At 59.6% G+C, this 22,415-nt stretch overlaps 1 protein-coding gene across 2 annotated transcripts in view; it reads right to left on the bottom strand.

Annotated features, from left to right (window-relative positions):
- ITPR3 (inositol 1,4,5-trisphosphate receptor type 3) overlaps positions 1–22,415 on the bottom strand; it is a 60,569-nt gene that overhangs the window by 22,775 nt on the left and 15,379 nt on the right. For both annotated transcript variants that reach the window (XM_062185975.1, XM_062185976.1), the window contains exons 3-15: positions 10,654–10,775; positions 9,779–9,865; positions 8,804–8,962; positions 8,544–8,642; positions 8,311–8,394; positions 6,267–6,413; positions 6,017–6,112; positions 5,501–5,551; positions 5,244–5,386; positions 4,299–4,398; positions 4,058–4,218; positions 3,287–3,428; positions 337–498 (exon numbers count right to left, since the gene is read on the bottom strand). In XM_062185975.1, coding sequence (XP_062041959.1) covers positions 337–498; positions 3,287–3,428; positions 4,058–4,218; positions 4,299–4,398; positions 5,244–5,386; positions 5,501–5,551; positions 6,017–6,112; positions 6,267–6,413; positions 8,311–8,394; positions 8,544–8,642; positions 8,804–8,962; positions 9,779–9,865; positions 10,654–10,775 — 1,553 coding nt within the window. The remainder of the gene's footprint in view (positions 1–336; positions 499–3,286; positions 3,429–4,057; positions 4,219–4,298; positions 4,399–5,243; positions 5,387–5,500; positions 5,552–6,016; positions 6,113–6,266; positions 6,414–8,310; positions 8,395–8,543; positions 8,643–8,803; positions 8,963–9,778; positions 9,866–10,653; positions 10,776–22,415) is intronic.

Genomic DNA, 22,415 nt, shown 5'->3' with positions numbered 1-22,415 from the left:
CCCACCCCCAGACCTGGGAGCCAGGCCCAGCCCAGGAGGCCAGAGGAGTGCGTGTGTGTGATTGGGTTGCTCAGCTCATGATGGCCCATGTCCTCTGCCAACCGGGCCTGGCCACCAACTCCGTAATCTGCAGGGTCACTGCAGAGGGACTGCGCAGAGCCTTTGTTCCCCAGATGTTGAAATTTCAAGACAACAATGCAAGGCCCCCGGGAGCACCAGGCCAGGTCGCATGGCCAGTCTGCTATCTGGCGTCTGCAGCAGTGTCTGGAGCCCAAGGCATGGCCGAAGAACGAATGTGAGCGAGCCAGCCGGCGAGCGGGCTCCGGCGTGGCCCACCTGGTTCTTGCGGTAGTCCTCCTGGGAGTGGCGCAGCACGCGGTAGCAGAGGCGGAACATGTGCTGGTACGGGGCATTCTTCTGGTCTGACAGCTCCTCCAGCCGCACCAGGGGGCCCTCACCCCCCTTGTCGCGGAACGGGGCCTTCAGAATGCCGAAGATCTGGGGGGGGGGGCGGAGGATGAGGAGGGAGCCCCGACACCGGCCTGGGCCCTGGAAACCTGAGCCCCAGCTGCCCCTGCCCCAGAGCCACCCTGAGCTGATTCGGTGCTGGGCCACAACCCAGGCCGGACGCCATGAGCCCCATCCCAGCCCTAACTCTCTCCCTGCTCCTGGCCAGAATCCGACACTGACCTCAGCCCACTCCTCCCTTCCGGAGTGCTAATCCCAGCTCAGATCCTGGGCCTGCCTCCGCGTTTTGAGGGAGAGCAGGAGGTCACAGCATCTCCGGGGTGTGGGGCTGGGAGGGGAGCGCGGCCAGGCTGCTGTGACCAGAGCTTAAGAAATGAGACACAGGCCGGCCTCGCCAATAAAATAAAATAACGCAATCACAGAAGCAAAAAATAAAAATAAAAATAAATCAAGGGCTGCGTGGGATGGAAAACTATTCTAGCACAGAAAAGAAAAAAAGTGACGAGGGCCAGCACTTAGGTCTCTGACTGTGACACTGCCATCCCATAGGAGTGCCAGCTCGAGTCCCGGCTGCTCTACTTCTGGTCCAGCTCCCTGCTAATGCACCTGGGAAAGCAGCAGAGGACAGCACAAGTATGTGGGCCTGCCAGCAATGTGGGAGAGCGGAGGAAGCTCCTGGCTTCAGGCTGGCCCAGTCGTCGTGCTCTTTTGGGGAGTGAACCAGCAGATGAAGATCTCTCTCTCTAACTCTGTCTTTCAAATAAGTAAATAAATATAAAAGAGAGAGAGAGAGAGAGCAACCAACTAGAATGAGAAAACCTAGTAGGATCTTGTTCGAAAAGACAAACCACAACAAACTTTAAAAAGATATCTGGATGCCAGCCAGAGCCGCGGCTCAATAGGCTAATCCTCTGCCTGCAGCGCCAGCACCCTGGGTTCTAGTCCCGGTCGGGACACCGGATTCTGTCCTGGTTGCCCCTCTTCCAGTCCAGCTCCCTGCTATGGCCCGGGAGGGCAGTGGAGGATGGCCCAAGTCCTTGGGCCCTGCGCCCGCATTGGAGACCAGGAGAAGCATCTGGCTCCTGGCTTTGGACCAGTGCAGTGCGCCGGCCGCAGCACGCTGGCCACAGCGGCCATTGGAGGGTGAACCAACGGTAAAGGAAGACCTTTCTCTCTCTCTCTCTCTCTCACTGTCCACTCTGCCTGTCAAAAAAAAAAAAAGATATCTGGATGCCAACATTGTGGCGTAGCGGGAAAAGCTGCTGCCTGCAGCCTCGGCATCCCATATGGGCGCCAGTTCGAGTCCTGGCCGTTCCACTTCCGATCCAGCTCTCTGCTATGGTCTGGGAAAGCAGTAGAAGATGGCCCAAGTCCTTGGGCCCCTGCACCTGCGTGGGAGACCCGGAGGAAGCTCCTGGCTCCTGGCTTCGGATCGGCACAGCTCTGGCTGTTGCAGCCATCTGGGGAGTGAACCAGTGGATGGAAGACTCACTCTCTCTCTCTCTCTCTGCCTCCACCTCTCTATAACTCTGCCTTTCAAATAAATCTTTTTTTTTTTTTTTAAAGCTATCTGGGGGAGTCGGAGAGACGGACAGGACCGTGGCTGTGGTTACTCAGGACGACGTCCTTACTCGAGGCTGCCTGCTCAGAAACCTCTGGAAATGCAGGGAGGGAGGGAGGGAGGGCTGCGGGCAGCGACGCAGGCGCACTGCGCCAGGCTGGCAGAGGCACCGTGCTCACTGCACTGCCGTTTCAGCACTTTCTCAGTATCTGAAAGTTCTCATGGCAAAAGGCTAGGGGGAAAAATCATTGTTAAAGCACAGGTTCGGGAGCAAGCAGTTAGCCTGGTGGTTAGCACACCTGTGCTTTGCATCAGAGGGCCTGGGTTCAATTCCCCCCTCTGGCTCCTGACTCCAGCTTCCTGCCGCTGCAGACCGTGGGAGGCGGCAGTGACGGCTCAGGTATTTGGATCCCTGGCACCCACATGGGAGACCAGGATTGTGGTCCCTGCTCCCAGCTTTACCCCAGCCTGCGTCCAACCAATGAGGGTATTTAGGGAGTGAACCAGCAGATTGGAACACCTTTCTATCCCTCCCTCCCTCCCTCTCTTTGCCCTGCAAATAAAAAAGGATTTTGTGAATATTTTTTAAAAAGCAAAAGTTCTGACTCGACACCCTGAATTCAGCTCTGGCCCTGCTGCTTCGTGCCTGTGGGCTCTGGGCCCAGCACTCCAGCCTCTGGAGCGCCGGTCTCCTCATCGGTGAACCGGCACGATGCTCAGGCACCTCCCCTGGGTGCTGAGATGCGGGAGGTGCTTCCACAGGGAAGGCCCTCAGGGAAATGCCTGGTGCAAGGCCGCACTCCCTACGCACTCCTTTTTAATTTAAAAGTTTGAAAGATGTGTTTGTTTGCAAGGCAAAGTGACACAGAGAGAGGGAGAAGTGGAGAAGAGAGAAATCACTCCCCAAATGGCTGCAACAGCCAGGACTAGGCCAGGCGGAAGCCAGGAGCTCCATCCGGGTCTCCCACAGGGGCGGCAGAGGCCCAAGCACTTGGTCCATCCCCCACTGCCTTCCCGGGGGGGATCGGCAGGGAGCTGGATCGAGAGCATGGAGTGGCCAGGACTCAAACCGAGCACTCCCAAGCGGCGTCTTCACCCGCTGCACCGAAACGCCTGCCCTGTGCTGCTTGGTAGAAAGTGGGGAGAGGAGCAGGGGCTGGGAGACTGCATCTCCCTCAGACAGAGGCGTCCCTTTCCGGCTGCCCCTCCCGCCCCGCCCCTCCCGGCCGCCCCGCCCCTCCCCTCCTGGCCGTGCACCTGTTTGAGGATGTTCTGCTCCCTCATCAGCTTCTGCCGCTCCCGGTTGGGCCTGGTGACCATGACGTCCAGCACGTTCTGCCCATTGTTGGGGACGTCGCTGACAAAAAACACTAGGTCCTCCAGCAGCTGAATGACAAACCTGGACAAGGGGGTGCCGTGTGAGAGGCCATACCCGGGGCGCCCCTCCAGGCCCACCCAGCTCTTGCACTCTGTGCAGCCAACCCCACTGAGACACGGCGTGCGTGCCGCCCCCACTCACGGCCCCATCGTCAGCCCTGAGCTTCTCTCCCCCAGTGCCCCAACCAGCCCGTGCCCAGCCACCCTGGATCTCAAAGTGGCCCCACCACTGAGACTCTGGGCGTGCCCCAACCTGCAAAGGAACTGCGGGTACAAGGCAGCGTGTTTTGCATGCAGGGACCCGTGTTTGTGCCTGGAATCTGCCACGTCCTAGCTGTGTGACCCCCGGCAAGTTCCTCAGCCTCTCTGAGCCTCAGTCCCACCATCAGTAAGCGACAGTAATGATGGCCGCGTCGTGGGGTCAGTTCTGGGAGGATGTGGGCAGTGGAGCAGGTTCCTAACGGCAGGGGCCCCAGTGTCAGCCAGAGTCCCCCAGGGGCCAAGCCCCAGGCCCACGTCCCCTGCCTCCGTCCAACCTGCCTGCCTCTCGCTGCCTCACTCCCTTGTTCACGAAACGCAGACCCCAGGAGGGCGAGATCACTCGCAAGCCCCGGGCACCTGCCCCGCTGCCCCCGCTGCCCCGCTGCCCACCTGCGGTCATTCTGGCTGATGAAGCCTTCGCTGAGCTTCTCCACGGCGCTGGCCAGCATGGAGCTGGCATCGTTGGCAAAGTCCAGGTCGCGAATCTCAGACACGGGCACCGACACGATGGCAAAGGCCTCCTTGTCCTCCTTGGTGGGGCAGGTGCCCAGCTGCAGGGACAGCAGTCAGCAGGGGCCCCGGGGACCTGGGCACCAGCTCCCGCCCCGCCCCCACCCCAGGCGGCCCGTACCATGAGCCGGATGGGCCGCTCCTCCTCGATGTCGATGGGCACGTTGGAGCTCTGGATCCATGTGTTGGTGCACAGGTGCCGCAGCCGCACGTAGGAGTTCCTGCAGGCAGGGCGTGCGCCATGAGCGTGGCCTCTGCCTCCCCAGGCTGCCTCCCCATCGTCCACCTGACTGCACCCCACAGCCACAGCACAGGGCTCACTATCACCCCCCAGGGAAGGGGCCCGAGCCCGACACGGGCCCTGCTCTAACCACTGCTCTCACGTGGGCCCACAGCACCGTCTCGCTTCCCACACCAGAGCTTGTTTTACGCGTGGGATCGAAACTCATTTGGACAAACGAGGCTACTGAGACGGTTTTATCCCACTTCATGTCAAGACGCATGCATTTCGCGTCTTTGATTCTGAAATGAATCTTGGTGTGCCCCAGGCCCCCAGGGCATCAGGCACGGGATTACGTAGACTCCACTAATTGTCCTGCCAGCCCCGTGGATGGAAAGACCCGTAAGATGCCCACTGCTCAGATGCGAAGACTGAGGCAGGCGGGGAGTCGGCTGCCTGAAGTCATTCACTAGTGAAAGCTGAGGCCTTGGGGACCGCCTGCAGGCTTGCCAGCATCTCAGGGCTGGCGGGGAGCCCAGCCTCCGCCTTGAGTGTTGGGCTCCTGGTGCGGCCGTGCCCTGCATGAACGCGGCCTGTGCCTGACACCCGGATCGACCGAGAGCAGATGCTGCAGCAAGCCCAGGGCGTGACACTCGCGCTGATGACACAGGGCGGCAGCCCAGCGTGCGAGACGCTCGCGCTGGGCACGCGGTGCCAGCCGCCCATCATCTCAGAGCTGCGTCCCCAGAGGCCTGCAGGAAGCCCGCAGGCCGCAGGACAGAGGAGTTGGAAGATCCGGGGCCCCAGAGCCAGGACAGCAGTGCCGGGCCCGCGGCACACACTCACCGGGGCACAAAGGAATCGGTTTTCTGCAGCGTGGTGGGATCCAGCTCGAAGAGGGAGGCGATGTCGTTGCCGTGGGGCACGGCCACCAGGCGGTACTTGATCTTCTCCCCGGCGTTCCTGCGGCCTGTGCGGCCCTGGGCACCCTGCGGCGAGCACCCAGATCAGGCAGGAGCCCCTCCCTCCTCTGCAGTGCCCTGAGAGCCCCAGAATCCCACGGCCACTCTTGCCAGGCTCAGGAGCCCTGCTTTGGTCCTCACCGCTCCTGCCGCCTTGGGATCCGAGGCATCGCCTTTGTAGCTGGGGTTCTCCTAGCAGAGATACAAGAGAGGGGTGGCTACTGGTCACCCAGCCGGACGCACATGCGCACATGAGCCCACACCCAAACACGGCCACCTGCAAAGGTCCATGCACCCGGCCCCTACCCTCCCGGGGTGCCCAGCCCAACTCCCAGAAACTACCAACGGGAGCCCCTCACAGCCCCTCTCCACACACCTGCACCCCCCCCACACACTAGCGTGTGTGCTCTGGACAGAGCGGGAATTTTGCTCACTGCTCTATCTCGAGCACCTAGAACACTGCCTAGCACACAGCAGGTGCACAGGAATACTGATGGGGCTTATCTGCAGCCACGCATCTGACAGCAGATAAATGTGTGGCTGCAAACAAGCCAGGGCCCGCACACACCTCCACCTGTGTCTGTGGATGTGAGCCCCCGGTGCCCGCAGGTGCACACCCAGCCTGAGCTCCCAGGATGCCCTCTGCCTCCCCCTCACCTCCGCAGCCAGGTAGTTGCCCGTGGCCAGGTGCTTGAAGCGGTACAGGCCGTTCCAGTGGCCAGCTCCTCCACGGCAGGGGTCATGGTGGACCACCTGAGGAATGCAGGGGTGAGGCCAAGAGACCTCTGGGGAAGCAGGTGCCAGACTAGAGGGGCTCAGAGGAGAGGCGGGGGTCCACATCCCGCCCCCCCAGGGTGCTGGGGGAGTGGGAGGGCGGGGCCTGGGGTGGCGGGTGCACGGCTCTGACCTCCACCTCCCAGAGGGCGTTGGAACTGGTGGCCGAGGTGGCGGACTGGCGCAGTGTGGTGCGCAGGAACACCTGCAGCTTGCCCTTGTACTCGTCACACGTCAGGAATTTCTCCTGCTCCGCGTGGAACAGCCGCACCACATCTCCCTGCAGGCAGACGGGGCAGGCTCACGCACCCTGGAGAAGCCACGTCTCACCCCGCGGGCAGAGTGGGCCAGCAGTGCGGGCAGGTGAGCTGGGTCCCATCAGAAGTGGGTCATAGCCCAGGGCCGCCACTGGCAGGCACTCTGCCCAAAGCCCTCACCCCAACCCCAAATCCAGAGCCGTCCCGAGCCTCTTCATGTTCCAACCCACCCCTGACTTCCTGTCTGCCCCACCTGTACCCCGGACACCTGCCTCTTCTCTGACGGCGGGGATCCACCCGCTCCGCGCCCTGTGCTCCCAGGGCCCTCCCTGCCTGACTATTGGTGACCACGTCCATTGCTGTTGCTCCCTGGCAAGACCAGAGGCAGCAGGAGGGCAGGGGCCATGGCCAGGGCTTTGGACACAGAGACGGAATTTGGACGCTGGCTCTGCTGGCACAAGCTGTGTGACCTCAGGTGAGTTCCTTAACATCTCTGAGCCCCAGCTGCCTCTTCTGTAAAGTGAGACTGCTCCAGCCTCCTTGCAGAAGTTATAGGGCCGGCACTGTGGCATAGAAGGTTAAGCCTTCACCCACGGTGCTGACGTCCTGCATGGGCGCTGGCTGCTCCGCTTCCGATCCAGCTCCCTGCTAATGTGCTGGGAAAGCAGTGGAAGCTGGCCCAAGTGCCTGGGCCTGGGCTATACGTGTAGGAGACCCAGAAGAAACTCCTGGCTCCTGGCTTCGGCCTGGCCCAGCCCGGGCCATTGTGTCCATTTGGGCAGTGAAGCAGCGGAAGGAAGATCTCTCTCTCTCTACCGCTCTCTCTCTATAGATCTCTGCCTTTCAAATAAATAAAAAAGTTACGAGGATGGTAAGCTGTACGACAGTGACACTGCACACGTGCCCTGTGGCGGCCGCCATGCGAGCACCCGCCAGACCTCTGCCCTCACCTCCGCAGAGCCCCACTGCGTGAGCGGGCGGGGGCTGTGCACACACTGGGTGCATCACAGAACCAGCGACTTCTGCGCCCAGGCGACACAGGGCGGGAGCAAAAAGGGGGAGGCCTTGCCTCTGTGCTGCCCACGATCAATTGGCCTGGGCAGTGAGGGATCCCCAAGTGGAGGTTCCACTGCCTGAGCGAGGCACAGACTGGGGGCTGGGATGTGCAGCTGGGGAGGACTCTGGGGAGGGCGGTGCCGGGCTGGGCTTTTAACTGCATGTGGGCGATGCACGGGCAGGGAGGGAGCGGGCACGGGCGGGCACAGGCAGGCACAGGGTTGGGGGGCGGGGTGGAGGGCAGGACAGGGGGACAGGGAAGTATAACAGAACGGCCCAGCTGGACAGCAGCGTGGGGAGCCACTGCCGGCTTCTGAGCAGGGCGGGGAGCAGCACCCTGGGGCGACCTCCTTACGCAGTGGCTGCTCTGGGGCCGGTCGCCTGTCCCTCTGCCAGCTCCCGGTGCCCTCAGATGTGGACCCTCCCCGGAGTCTTTCCTGCGGATTTCCTTCCCCCACAGGCCCTCCCCTCTCTGGCCCACCAGCCCTCCCTCCCACCCTGGCGCCCACGCAGGGCACGGGCACTGACGCCTGACTCAGCAGCCTCATCTCTGCTGAAGACAGCAGTGGACAGAGGGCCTGGTGTGTCCTGGGGCTGGTGGGGGTGGGCACTGCGTGCTCAGGAGACCTGAGCCCACCCCAGGCCCCTCTGTTGCTAAGGCAACAGAGAAAACTTTGAAAGAGAGAGAGACAGAAGTGAGGCCAGCCAGGACCCAGCAGCATGAGGGGGGCTGGGGCCCCACGCACAGGGCCAGCCGTGTCAGAGGGAGGGGCGGGGTGGGCAGGGCGCAGAGCTGAGGGGGCAGGAAGAGGAAGTGGCCTGCAGGAGGCGCTGGGCAGGCAGCGATGGGGGGGCGGTCCTTACCCCTTTCAACACCTCCTCCAGGTGGTCCCGGAACTGCATAAACAGGTTGATCTTCCAGCTGGTGTTGCAGTTCACGGAGTTGACCTGGGGAAGGGCGGAGAGACCCCCGCTGCAGTGCTGAGGGCCCGGGCGGGGCGGGGCTGGGCGGGTGGGAGGAAGCAGAGCAGCCCTCGGTAGGGCTCCGGCTCCAGCTCTAAGGGACAGGCCGGGTGGCATCGGCCCGCCCCACTCACCTCCTTGCAGCCGGCGTTGTCACTGAGCTCGTAGTTGCTGGCGTGCAGAGGCTGCCCCGCGTTGACCGGATTCAGGATCACCTTGTCCCCCACGACCACCTGCAGGGACCGGCAGGCCGCATAAGGGAGGGAAGGGCAGGGCACCACCACGACGCTCTCTGGCCTCAGTGCGCCCTTCTGAGAAGTGGGCACGACCCCCCGCAGGCCCTGGAGGGGCCCCTCCCTCGCACGCCTGGCCCAGCGGCCGAGCCCGGCCTCACGTTGTCCCCGTTGCTCCGCAGCTTCCAGAAGGGCTGGATGAAGAGCCAGGAGCCCTCGTTGCCCGTGGCGTCGAGCGTCACCCGCATGGCGTTCTTCTCCAGCAGGGCCGGCAGCCGCTTGTTCACCGTCAGGTACTTGTTGCTCTTCATGTGCAGGAGCTGGGGGTGGGGCAGGGGTGGGTCACGGGCTCCGGGAGGCCAGCCCGTCGGGGAGGGGACTGGGGGACCCGCTGGACACTCTGTCACAGCCTTGGCGCACACACAGTGACAGAAACACACACAGACCGAGACGCACGCCACACACACATGTGTACACCACACATGCACACCCCACATGTGTACACCACACACATGCACACCCCACACATGTACACACATCACACACATGCACACGCACCACACATGCACCACACCACATGCACACACACCACACACACCCCACTTGCATCACACAGGCAAACGTACCACACACACCACACATGTGCACACATGCCACACGTATGCACACATGCCACGTACATGCACATGTACCACACAAACACACCACACACGCACACACCACACATGCACACATGCCACGTACATGCACATGTACCACACACGCACACCACACACGCACACCACACATGTGCACACACCATACATCACACATGCAAACATGACACACGCATGCATACAACATATGTGCACACATGCCACACATATGCACACACACACCACACACACGGCCACCCTGCCGAGCACCCGCGGGGTCACATAAGGGCTACGGTACAGCCTCTCACAGGTTAGCTCCTGTGAGCCTGCAGTGACTCCCTGGCTGGACAGACGGGGAGACCCAGGCAGCAGGCAGTTAGGCAGCTGCCCAAGGTCACAGCAGGACTGAACCAGACAACGTGGCCAAGGCAGCCGGGCGCAGCCGCCAGAGCGCACAGGACACCCCCCAGCCCCCCTCCCCGGCCCGGCCGCGGGCCCCACCTGCACGACGCTGCCGTACTTCACCACGTCCCCGTGCACCTTCTTGTTCTCCGTGTCGTTCTGCTTCTGCTCCATCTGGGCTGCGTGCTGGGCAGACACACACCAGGCAGGGGTCTCTGCAGCCGCTCCCACAGGGAGACGAGCCCCCGGGCCCCTGGGACCCCTGCGCCGGGCCCTCCCCCTGCAGGTGCGGGCCTCAAGCTCACTGCGCAGAGGGGCAGCCCAGTCTCACAGCACATACAGCCCAGGTCCCTGACCTGCCTCGCCCCGCACCCAGCGCCCCACCGCCTCCCCCATCTCCCCAGACTCCTACGGCCCCGTCCGAACCCTGGCAGGGCACGCCAGGTGCAATTCGTGGCTGCCCCTTCACTCCTCTGAGAGCCTCTGGACACTGCACTCCCAGCTCACAGCCTCCAGGGAGGGCCATCAAGACCCCTGCAAACTCAGCATGGCCATGGACAGACCAGTCCCAGCTAGGGGCCCCAGGGTCCAACTTTTTGAAACAAACAAGGAGGTTGAGGCTAGAGTCAGGGTTCTCACATTGGGTTCCCTGGAGCCAAGTCTGCCAGGAGCCACTAGTACCTCCATGTACAGCTGTACAGGTTGGTCACCGCACAATGGTGTTTATTCCACTCACTGAGCCATGGGCCCTGGCACAAGACTGTGCCAGCCTGGAGGAAGGGGCACCCCTTCCAAGTGGCACAAAGGAGTAGTACAGACTAGGAGGTCATCAGGAGGGCGCTTTACGTCCCCCTACTCCCCATCACAGCCACTCACAGCCGTCTCTTGCATACTGGGGTGTTCAAAACCACCAGGCTTAGCCGGGGATCCCTTCTGGCTCTGAGAGTGCCCCCCAGCCCCCGGGGCACAGGCACCTGCAGCTTCTGCAGCAGCACCACGTCTGCGATCTTCTCCTTGTCCTGCTTGGTCTGCTTGGCCTTCCAGTACTGCTTCTGGGCCGAGTAGCGGCTCATGGGGCACACCTTGAAGAGGCAGTCTGGGGAGGGGCGGGCGGGGAGAGGTGCAGTCACCAGGGGCTGTGGCCCTGCGATCCCTCCCCGCCTGCTGGCCCGCTGGGATGATAGGGAGAGAGAGAAGGGGGCGCCAGAGCCGCCTGCACTGTGCTGACCAGAATGGGGAGCCACAGAAGCAGGCGGGGGGCATAGGACCTCCCGCCATGGGTTCTACTACAGGCTCCTAGGGCCTCGTCCCGACGCCCCATCTTTGCGGGTGCTGGCGGCTGATGGCACACAGCCATCCTTCTTTGGCCATCTGCCACGGCCCCCAAAAGCCATCTTGCACACAGATGCCATGGAAGTCGTGCATCCCCCACCCCCAGAGCGGCAGCCGGCACAGATGGAGAACGGAGCTGCACTTCCGTGGGGACAGCTTCTCCCAGAAGCCACCCCCACGCTCGGCTCCGTCCTTGGCTCTACAGGACAGAGCGGAGCCTCCCTCGGCACCACGCCCATCTCTGGTTCTGCTTCTAGGGCACTGGACCCAACACAGGGCGAATCCAAAGCCCACAGCCACACGCCCGGTTGCATGTTTGCGTTACAAAGCCCACAGCCACACGCCCGGTTGCATGTTTGCGTTACAAGGAGACACAGCTCCGTCACTTTCCCAAGTTCAGACTCCAGCAAGAGCGCCCCGTCCTGTGTATCTGCTCATCAACTCATGGTCCTGTCCTGAGTGTGGTGGGAGCAGGGTGGGGGGAGGATGCGGGCGCCTGAGTGAGCTCCCATGGCGGGAGTCACACCCCGGGTGAGGAGCTGGCCCCGGGGGTCGCACTGGACTCCGTGCTGCTGCGGGGAGAGGAATGTAGGGCCACCAGGACCACAGAGATGGCAGCCCCCTCCCCCAGGCCCTCTCAGGAGAAGGCTGGGTCTGTCCTCCGGCCGCTGGGAGCCAAAGCAAGACTGGATTTGCCGTGCAGCCCAGGAGGCGGCAGAGGCCCGGCGCCATCGCGGGGACAGACTGGGCAACTCAAGGATCGGAGGAGACAGAGCCTCCTGGAAGAGAGGGAACAGCGATTCCACAGAGGGAGGTACCCAGCCTGTTGGGGGCTCCCGGAAATTAGCCCCCGCAGCCCTCAAGTGCAGTGAGGACCTCCCGCTCCCCCCAGGGGCTGCGGCTCCCAGGGCTTCCTCCACCGCCACCTGGACTCAGGCCCCAACAGAACTGGCAGAGTGGGGACCACACCAGGGGGCCTGCTGAAATTGGGTTGGGGGGTTTTGTGTTGTCCCAACGCTGGTCACAGCTGGCACTTAGGGGACAGGACTGGGATGCTGGGCACCTGCACCGCCATGACTGGTCCCCATGGTTTTAGGAAACCTAAATCCCCCAGAAACGGATGAGGGAGGGCTGTCCTTGCTGCTCTTCAAACTCTGCCCGAAGTCTGGTTTTTTTTTGTTTTTTTTTTTTTGGGGGGGGGGTTGTTATTGCTGTTGTTTTTTCTTTGGCCATTTCAGGAAATCCGTCACTTGCTGTGCCAGACGGCAGGTGCATCATGGCCACCATCTTGGTGAGGCAGGGGGAGCCTTGCTCTGTCTCGCTGGGTTTTCTTCTTGTGCCCAACACTGACGTAGAATAGATGTGATTTTGTTACAATCTGCTTGCCTTTTTCTCCTCTTTTCTGTCACCCTCGGAGCTCTTCATGGGCCCTATTCCCTCTGGGCACTCCTGGCGCTGGGCTGCCACCCAGCATTCTATGTAAACACAGCCTGGGGGGGTATGAACCCCACTTTGTGATGCTGCAGGGGGGCTTCGGCTGGCCCAGTCTGCCTCGTGCTGCCCTCACCAGACTCAGCAGCAGGCAACGGGGCCCTGGTGACTGTCACCGTGACCCCAGCCTCTAGCCAGCCAGATGCACTCAGGGACCTAATGTGAGATCTTCGTGTATATGGGGCAGGGCGCAAAGCTGGCCTTGGAGGGAGGAAGAGGGAGGAGGCTTGGCGCGAGGCAGGAAGGGAACAGGAAGGGGCAGGGGGTGCACATGGAATGGAAGAGGGGCCAGGCGGGAGGGGTGGCAGAGGCCCAGGAAGCCCCAGCAGGTGTGGGGGCTGAGACCCCAGGCCTGGTCCTCGTGGGCCTGGAGCCCTCCCCCAGGCCCCACCCCTCCACCCTCATCCCGAGAGGAGGAGGCAGTGTCGTAGCCTGGAGCTGTTCTGACCTTGGCCCACCTAAGAAATACATTTTGGTCACAATGTCACATCCCTATCATGGTGGGAGGGCTCTGGGAACAGCCTTGAATACCATGATGACAATGTGTCTATCAACCCAACCTGCAACAACCAAGAGCCCAAGGAAAACGTTATCTTTTCATTCCGGTTTTCCCCAAATATCTTGAAGTCCTCTCATCTACTTTTTCAAGGCTTCTGAAAGAACTGACTACACAGTGGGGAATTAAAGAAAGATCAGAGCCAATGAAGGAGACCGGAAACACCCAAGCCACCTGTGCTCTAAAGGTATCTGCTGACTCCAGCAAACGTGAACCTGTATTTGCACAGCTTCGCCAGGAAGAAGGGTCAGGGATCCAAGCCCAGGCCCATGGAGGCTGCGGGACGAACAGGAGCTGGGACCCCGCAGCGCTCAGACAAAGGCTGAGTGGGGGAAGAACAGCGCCTTCCAGAACCCCCCGAATCCCCCTGGACAGCTGCAGAAACCCACAGCTGTGCTGGGCACCAGGGGGTCTCACACGGGGACGCCCCCCACCCCAGCCTCGCAGGAGGCACGGCACCACCCTGGACCACCTCCACTCAGACCAGTTTTTCAAATGCAGAGGAACACAGCCTTGGGAGCCAGGTACCGGAACAGCAGGGGCCCAAAGACGGCGCTGGGAGCAGGCGCACAGGGCTGCAGACCCAGAGACCCTTGGGTCCCTGCACGAGACACGGCCTCGGCTTTTCTCCCAGCCTGCCCCTGCTGCTGGCAACACAGGCAAGCTTGAGGATCTCTGCAGAGAACAGGAGGCCATAAAAAGTGACAGAGCACACTGGAGAAGAACCAAACGGAATTTCTAGAAACACGAAAGCTCCAGTAACCAAAGTGGAAAACTCACACTGGACGTTTTTAACAGAACAGCCAGAGCCCAGAGGCATTCGTGGAAGTTATCGGCCCTTGCTGTAGCTGATGCAATGCATTCCACCCCACCCACTTCCCCAGGGGGAGCACACGGCCCACGGGGCCACAGCCCGAACCTGCAGCACACGCGGTGCCCTGACAAGGTGGGGGGCCCAGGCCAGGCGCCAAGCCTCACGCCCGCTCTCCAGGTCTCCCCTGGAGACTCACTCCCCTGCACTTGTAATCCTGCACAGGGACCCCAGGAGCCTCACCCCACAGCCTGCGTGCCAGCAGATACTTTCTGGATTAAAAAAAAATAAGCGAATGGACTAAAAACAATAAGCGAATGGACTCGTGACCCAGGCCGTCCCACGCACCCCTCCCCATGCTTCTGCTGTGCTCTGTGTTTGTCCAAAGGCAGTCCAGAAAGAGCCAGAACCTTCCTTCTCACCGAACACCAGGGTTGAAGGGCAGGGCGAGAAAGAGGAGCCAGGAGACACGGCCGCGACACAGCTGCAGCACCACAGGCCAAGGGAAGAAAGCAGAGCGTCTCGGGGTTTCCCACCTGCGGGTGGGGGCACAGGGCTCGTGGGGCTGCAGACAAGAGGCTACTCATCCATCAGACACAATCAGCCGACATTCATCGGGGCGAGAGGAGCTTCACATTTTTTTTTTTTTAATTTGACAGGTAGAGTTATAGACAGGGAGAGAGAGAGACAGAGAGTAAGGTCTTCCTTCCGTTGGGTCACCCCACAAATGGCTGCCATGGCCGGCGCTGCGCCGATCCAAAGCCAGGAGCCAGGTGTTTCCTCCTGGTCTTCCATGCAGGTACAGGGCCCAAGCACTTGGGCCATCCTCCACTGCCCTCCTGGGCCACAACAGAGAGCTGGACTGGAAGAGGAGCAACCAGGACTAGAACCCGGCGCCACAGGCGGAGGATTAACCAAATGAGCCACGGCGCCGGCCTGAGCTTTACTTTTTTTTTTTTTTTTTTTTTTTTAATTTTTGACAGGCAGAGTGGACAGTGAGAGAGAGACAGAGAGAAAGGTCTTCCTTTGCCGTGGATTCACCCTCCAATGGCCGCCACAGCCCGTACGCTGCGGCCGGCACACTGCGCTGATCTGAAGGCAGGAGCAAGGTGCTTCTCCTGGTCTCCCATGCGGGTGCAGGGCCCAAGCACTTGGGCCATCCTCCACTGCACTCCCGGGCCATAGCAGAGAGCTGGCCTGGAAGAGGGGCAACCGGGACAGAATCCGGCGCCCCAACCGGGACTAGAACCCGGTGTGCTGGTGCCGCAAGGTGGAGGATTAGACTGTTGAGCCACGGCGCCGGCCTGAGCTTTACATTTTTTTATTTTTATTTTTTATTTTTTTTTTATTTTTGACAGGCAGAGTGGACAGTGAGAGAGAAAGAGAGACAGAGAGAAAGGTCTTCCTTTGCCGTTGGTTCACCCTCTAATGGCCGCCGCGGTAGCGCGCTGCGGCCGGCGCACCGCGCTGTTCCGATGGCAGGAGCCAGGTGCTTCTCCTGGTCTCCCATGGGGTGCAGAGTTGGGCCATCCTCCACTGCCTTCCCGAGCCATAGCAGAGAGCTGGCCTGGAAGAGGGGCAACCGGGACAGGATCGGTGCCCCGACCGGGACTAGAACCCGGTGTGCCGGCGCCGCAAGGCGGAGGATCAGCCTGTTGAGCCACGGCGCCGGCCCGAGCTTTACATTTTTAAGATTGATTTATTATAAAGTTAGAGTTACAGAAAAAGGGAGAGAGAAAGAGAGAGACAGAGAGAGACAGACCAGGAGAAATCTTCCATCCACTGGTTCACTCCTTAAGTGGTCCCAACAGCCAGGGCTGAGCCAGGCTGAGCAGGAGCCAGGAGGTCCTTCCAGGTCTCCCATGCAGGTGCAGGGGCCCAAACACCTGGGCCATCTTCTGCTGCTTTCCCATGCGCATTAGCAGGGAGCTAGATTGGAAGTGGAGCAGCTGGCCATATCCCATATAGGATGCCGGTGTTACAGGCTGAAGCTTTGCCCACCACACCACAATGCCAGCCCAATGGGAGGAGCTTTAAATGACACAAACTCCCAAGCCTCCCACAGATCTGGCGGAGGCCTAAGAATACGTATGTTAGCCGGCACCATGGCTCAACAGTCTAATCCTCCGCCTTGCGGTGCCAGCACACCGGGTTCTAGTCCTAGTCGGGGCGCCGGATTCTGTCCCGGTTGCCCCTCTTCCAGGCCAGCTCTCTGCTATGGCCCGGGAGTGCAGTGGAGGATGGCCCAAGTGCTTGGGCCCTGCACCCCATGGGAGACCAGGAGAAGCTCCTGGCTCCTGCCTTCGGATCAGCGCGGTGTGCCGGCCGCAGCACGCGGGCTGTGGCGGCCATTGGAGGGTGAACCAACGGCAAAGGAAGACCTTTCTCTCTGTCTCTCTCTCTCTCACTGTCCACTCTGCCTGTCAAAAAAAAAAATATGCATATGGAGAGGAATAGGCACTTTTTACACTTATTTGAGAGAGGGAGAGGGAGCTCCCATCCATCCATCTGCTGGTTCACCCCTCAAATGCCTGCAACAGCCAGGGCTGGGCTAGGGCTGGAGCCAGGAGCTCAACCCAGGTCTCCTACGGGAGTGACAGGGACCCAGTTACTTTTAAGCCATCCCCTGCTGCCTCCCAAGGTCCACATTAGAAGGAAGCTGGAGGGGCCAGCACCGTGGTATAACAGGTAAAGCCACCGCCTGCAGTGCCGGCATTCCATATGGGCATCGGTTCTAGTCCCGGCTGCTCTACTTCTGATCCAGTTCTCTGCTATGGCCCGGGAAAGCAGTGGAGGATGGTCCAAGTCATTTGCCCCTTGCACCCACATGGGAGACCCAGAAGAAGCTCCTGGCTCCTGGTTTCGGATTGGCACAGCTCCAGCTGTTGTGGACATTTGGGGAGTGAACCAGTGGATGGAAGACCCCTCCTCCTGCTTCTCCTTCTCCTATGTGTAACTCTGACTTTCAAATAAATAAATAAATAAATATTTTTTAAAAGGGAGGGGGACAACAGGGCATCTATTGCAGGGATGCAGGGAAAGGAAGCTGTTGGAAGATGGGGGAGCAGAGGCGTGGGCCATGTGAGCTAAACTCGTGTCTATCTGATAAGAGCGCAGACAGATGCTATTTAAAATTGGTAAATCAAGACGTAGTGAAACAAGCCTAGCCCCTGGGGACATGGGGACAGCTGGCAGGAGAAACGATGAAGGGTTAAGAGGGACCTCTTTCTCTTAGAGCACAGCGGTAAAGCGGCTGTACCCATCAGAACCACGGGAGCCCCGGCCCTCGCGCTCAGCGACCTCACTACCGGCACACACCTGAAGAGCGCGCCTGCAGCTTCTGCGAGACAGCCATGGGCCAAGGGCTTCAGGGCAGCACTGGCAGGAAGGGCAGGAGGCCGCCAACAGCCCCAGGTGTGCAGCGACCGGGGACGGGTGAAATAAATTACAACACAGCCGTAAAACAGAACAACACCTTCTGGGGGCAGGCAGCGTGGGACAGCGAGTCAGGCTGCTCTTGGGATGCCCACATTCCATAGAGGAGGCCAAGTTCAAGTCCCAGCTCCTCTGCTCCCAACCCAGCTCCCTGCAGATGGGCCTGGGAAGCAGAAGAGGACGGCCCCAGTGTTTGGGCCCCCGTCACCCTCATGGGAAACCCAGATGGAGTCCCAGGCCCCTGGCTTCAGCCTGGTCCAGTCCTGGCTGCTGCAGACATTTGGAGAGTGGTGCAGCAGGTGGAAGATTCATTCATTCTCATAATCTTTCTCCCTTCCTATCTCTGGTGTTTTGCTTTTCAATTAGATAAAAATGAATAAATATGCATCTTTTTGAAAAGCTTTTTTTTTTTTTTTTTTTTTTTTGACAGGCAGAGTGGATAGTGAGAGAGAGAGAAAGGTCTTCCTTTGCTGTTGGTTCACCCTCCAATGGCCGCTGCGCCCGGCGCATCGTGTTGTTCCAAAAGCAGGAGCCAGGTGCTTCTCCTGGTCTCCCATGCGGGTGCAGGGCCCAAGGACTTGGGCCATCCTCCACTGCCTTCCCGGGCCATAGCAGAGAGCTGGCCTGGAAGAGGGGCAACCGGGATAGAATCCGGTGCCCCGACCAGGACTAGAACCCGATGTGCCGGCACCGCAAGGCAGAGGATTAGCCAGTTAAGCCACGGCGCCGGCCAAAAAGCTTTTTTTAAACAATACAGAAATTGTGGCCCATGATACAGCTTGGGTGAACCTGGAGGATATTATGCAGAGAGAAATAAGCCAGCCACAGAAGGACAAATGCAGAGCTGGGTGTTCGGAGCTTCAGACAAGCTTGGATGCCCACATTCCATACTGGAGTGTCTAGGCGTGAGGACCGGCTCCACTTCCAGTCCAGTTTCCTGCCAATGCACACCCTGGAGCGCAGCAGGTAACAGCTCAAGTGTGTGAATCCCTGCCTTTCATGAGGGAGATCCGGATGGAGCTCCAGGCCCCTGGCTTCAGCCTGGCCCAAGCCCAAATGTTTTGCACACTTGGGGAGCGAACTAGCTGATGGAAAAATTCTCTTTTTCTCTTCCCCTGTCACTCTGCTTTTCAAATATATTTTTTTAAAAAAGATAATACAGGGATCAGAGCTGTGGCGTAGAAGGCTAAGCCTCTGCCTGCGGTACCAGTACCCTATGTGGGCACCGGTTCAAGTCCTGGCTGCTCCTCTTCTGATCCAGCTCTCTTCTGGGAAAGCAGTGGAAGATGGCCCAACTCCTTGGGCCCCTGCACCCGCATGGGAGACCCAGAGGAAGCTCCTGGCTCCTGGCTTCTTATCAGCCCAGCTCCAGCCATTGCAGCCATTTGGGGAGTGAACCAGCGGGTGGAAGGCCTTTCTGTCTCTCCCTCTCTCTATCTCAGATATATAACTCTATCTCTCAAATAAAATCTTTTTAAAAAGACTTATTTTATTTATTTGAAAGACAGTTACAGAGAGAGGTAGAGCCAGAGAGAGAGAGAGGTCTTCCATTCTGCTGGTTCACTCCCTAGATGGCCGCAAGGGCCAGAGCTGAACTGATCCAAAGCCAGGAGCCAGGAGCTTCCTCCAGGTCTCCCACATGGGTGCAGGGGCCCAAGGACTTGGGCCATCTTCTACTGCTTTCCCAGGCCATGGCAGAGAGCTGGATCAGAAGAGGAGCAGCCAGGACTCAAACTGGCACCCTTATGGGATGCCGGCACTGCAGGCTGGGGCTTTAACCCACTGCGCCACAGCACCGGCCCCCAAACAAAATCTTTTTTTAAAAAAAAATTGTATATAACCAGTAAATGTGTGAGAAAGTGCTGACCTTGGGACTCTCAGAGAAATGCAAATTAAAACCACAGTGAGATGCCAGGTCACGCCCGGCGGCTGCAGGAATTAACTGTGCCCAAACCAAGAGAGGCCAGGACGCGGTCGGAGGGGAGCTGTGAACAGCCCCAGTGCTCACCCAGCACTGCCCCAGGAAGCAAACCAGCAAAAGTTTGTGCACAAGCCCAGGGGCATGGTGGGGAAGGCTCACGACAGCACTGGGAGGGGGGGGGTGCTGTCCAAGGACAGGAGCCGGCAAACTGCTCACCCCTGGGAGCAGCACAGAGCAATCTGCTAGTGGGAGGATCCCAAAACCAGGGCACCACGGGAAAGTGCAGAGATCTGTACAGAGGCCTGCCTTTAAGACATGGGCTAAATGGGCTGGTGTTGTGGTGTAGTGGGTCAGGCTGCTGGCCGGCATCCCCTACAAGTGCCAGTTTGAGTCTCAGCTACTTCACTTCCAATCCAGCTCCCTGCTAATGGCCTGGGAAAAGCAGCAAAAGATAGCCCAGTGCCACCCATGTGGGAGACAGGGTTGAAGCTTCTGGCTCCTGGCTGCAGCTATCTGGGGAGTGAACCAGCAGATAGAAGAGCTCTCTCTGTCTCTCCCCCTCTCTCTGTAACTCTTGATTTTCAAAATGGATAAAATAAATTTTTTAAAAAGATATGGCTTTTTTTAAAAGATTTATTTATTTATTTGAAAGTCAGAGTTACACAGAGAGAAGAGGCAGAGAGAGAGAGAAAGAGAGAGAGAGAGGTCTTCCATCCGCTGGTTCACTCCCCAGATGGTCACAACAGCCAGAACTGCGCTGATCCGAAGCCAGGAGCCAGAAGCTTCTTCTGGGTTTCCTACATGGGTGTAGGGGCCAAAGGACCTGGACCTTGCTCTGCTGCTTTCCCGGGCACACTAGCAGTGAGCTGGATCAGAAGTGGAACCAGGACTCGAACTGGTGCCTGTAGGGGATGCGGCATTGCAGGTGGCAGCTTTACCCAGTATGCCACAGTGCTGGTCCCAAGATATAGGTTTGAAAATGGCAAAGTCCCCACACTGTTCAGAGACCTATCCCTACGTCCTGTATCCCTAGAGCCCTCCTGCGGCAGGTGTGTGGCACACGCATCCCCTATCAGAGTTCCTGTACAAGTACCAGCCCCTGCCCTTCCAATCCAGCTTCCAGCTAACACACACCCTGGGAGGCCGCAGGCGCCGGCCCACGTGCTTGGGTCCCTGCCATTCAGTAGGAGACCTGGACTGAGTTCCTGGCTCCTGGCTTCAGCCCGGCCCAGCCCAGGCTATTGTGGACATTTAGGGAGTGAACCAGTGGACAGAAGATCTCTGTCTGTCGATTCTCTGCCTTTCAAATAAAATGAAAGCCAATAAAAATTTTAACACAGGCCCCTGCGTGACGCACACCAACGTCTACCTCTGAAGAGACAGCAGAGCAGGGAGATGCCAAGGGCTGGGGCTGCAGCTCTGCTGTTTCTTTCTTTCTTTCTTTCTTTCTTTCTTTCTTTCTTTCTTTCTTTCTTTCTTTCTTTCTTTCTTTCTTTTCTTAAGATTTATTTGTTTATTTGAAAGGCAGAGTTAGAGAGAGGCAGAGAGAGAGAGAGAGAGAGAGAGGTCTTCCATCCACTGCTTCACTCCCAAAATGGTCGCAACAAAGCCAGAAGCCAGGAGCTTCTTCCAGGTCTCCCAAGAGGGTGCAGGAGCCCAAGGACTTGGGCCATCTTCCACTGCTTTCCCAGGCCACAGCAGAGAGCTGGATCAGAAGTGGGGCAGCCAGGACTTGAACTGGCGCCCATATGGGATGCTGGCACTGCAGGCGGCGGCTTTACCTGTTACACCACTGTGCCGGCCCAGCTATGTTATTTCTGGATAAATAAAACAATCATGGCAAAATGGATTTAACAAAGCTCAGCAACAGGTCCATGGGTTGTTTTGCCTCTGTACTGCTGTGTAGACCTGGAATAGAACTTGGTATCTCAGCACCTGCCCCCATCACAGCAGGCACGTGACCCCCACACACCAGTCCAGTGAGCTCCAAGCATCCCCAAAGTTGATTCAAATACGGGGGCTGCCTTGTGCTTCCCTTCCCCTGGTGCGAAGGAGAAGAGAGAGGGGGCTTAGGGAGGCACCAGACCACCCCCAGGCCCAGTCTGCCTCCCAGGACTCCTTGCACGGGTCCCAAGCACAGAGCAGAGCTCAGGGAGCTAACCACCGGCAGCCGCCGCACACACTGGGGCCCCAGCAGCCCGGGCCTCCCAGGCCTTCCCAACTCCAGAAGGAATTCTCTGAACGTGTCGGGGCTTGGGGTGCCTGGGAAGGCAGTCGGGACTGAAACCGCAGGAAGGGGCCCAGCAGGGGCTGACGGAGGCTTCACCAGGCTCTGCCAGCCCCGCCTGGGCCCCTCCCAAGTCAGCAGGTGACGGGGAAGCCAGCAGAGCACTGGACAGCTGGACTGTGGGGCAGAGACGGTGTCCCCAAGACAGAACCCCCCGGGAGGGGGTGTCTCGGCCCCAGGCCATCCCTAGCCCCAGCTCCCCCTCCCCCTCCTCCCAGCCACTTCCAAAGTGCCTGTGCGGCCCACACCCTGGCTGGCCACTCCCTCCAGGGCCAGGGTGTCTGCCGGACAAACCAGGAAACAGTGAGAGCTGAACTCCACCAGCTGAGTCAAGATCCTCTTTTCTCCAGCTTCAGTCTCAAGACTGACAAGGCTGGAGTCCCTGTCCCCGTCCCTGTCCCAGGAGCCAGCGCTCGCACTCCTGGCTCCTCTCGGGTCCAGATGGGCCACAGGGAATGCAGCAGGGCCTCTGCCCGCCTCCCCGAGATGTCAACGGCCCAGAGCCAGAGGCAGAGGAGGGAGTCTGAATCCCTCTCTCTCACTGTGCTGGCTGGGCCCAGCAAGGCCACGGGGACGGTGGGAGGCCCGGGGATCTGGGGTGGCCCCACTCACAGGCTTTGGGAAAAGGGAGAGGCAGAGACAAGGGGGCGTGGGAAGGAGCATTGAGGAAAGAGGGCACAAAGTCAAAAGACCATTTGTTCTGCTGAGTGGCCTTTTTGTTGTCAAAATTGGCCCCAAATCCTGTCCACTGGAAGCCTGGGACAAATCCTTCCCTGCCACACCCATCTCCTTGTTCCCCGCCTGTCACACCACAGCGCTGACTGCACACCTCAACACACGCTAACCTTCCCTTCCCAGTGCCAATGTCCTCCGTGCCCAGACAGAGCCCACCCTGGGGACCCT

The sequence above is a fragment of the Lepus europaeus genome, chromosome 3 (assembly GCF_033115175.1).
Source record: "Lepus europaeus isolate LE1 chromosome 3, mLepTim1.pri, whole genome shotgun sequence".
In the NCBI taxonomy this organism is placed as follows: Eukaryota; Metazoa; Chordata; class Mammalia; order Lagomorpha; family Leporidae; genus Lepus; species Lepus europaeus.
The sequence above is the reverse complement of the archived record's forward strand: the minus strand, read 5'-3'. Positions and strand labels throughout refer to the sequence as shown.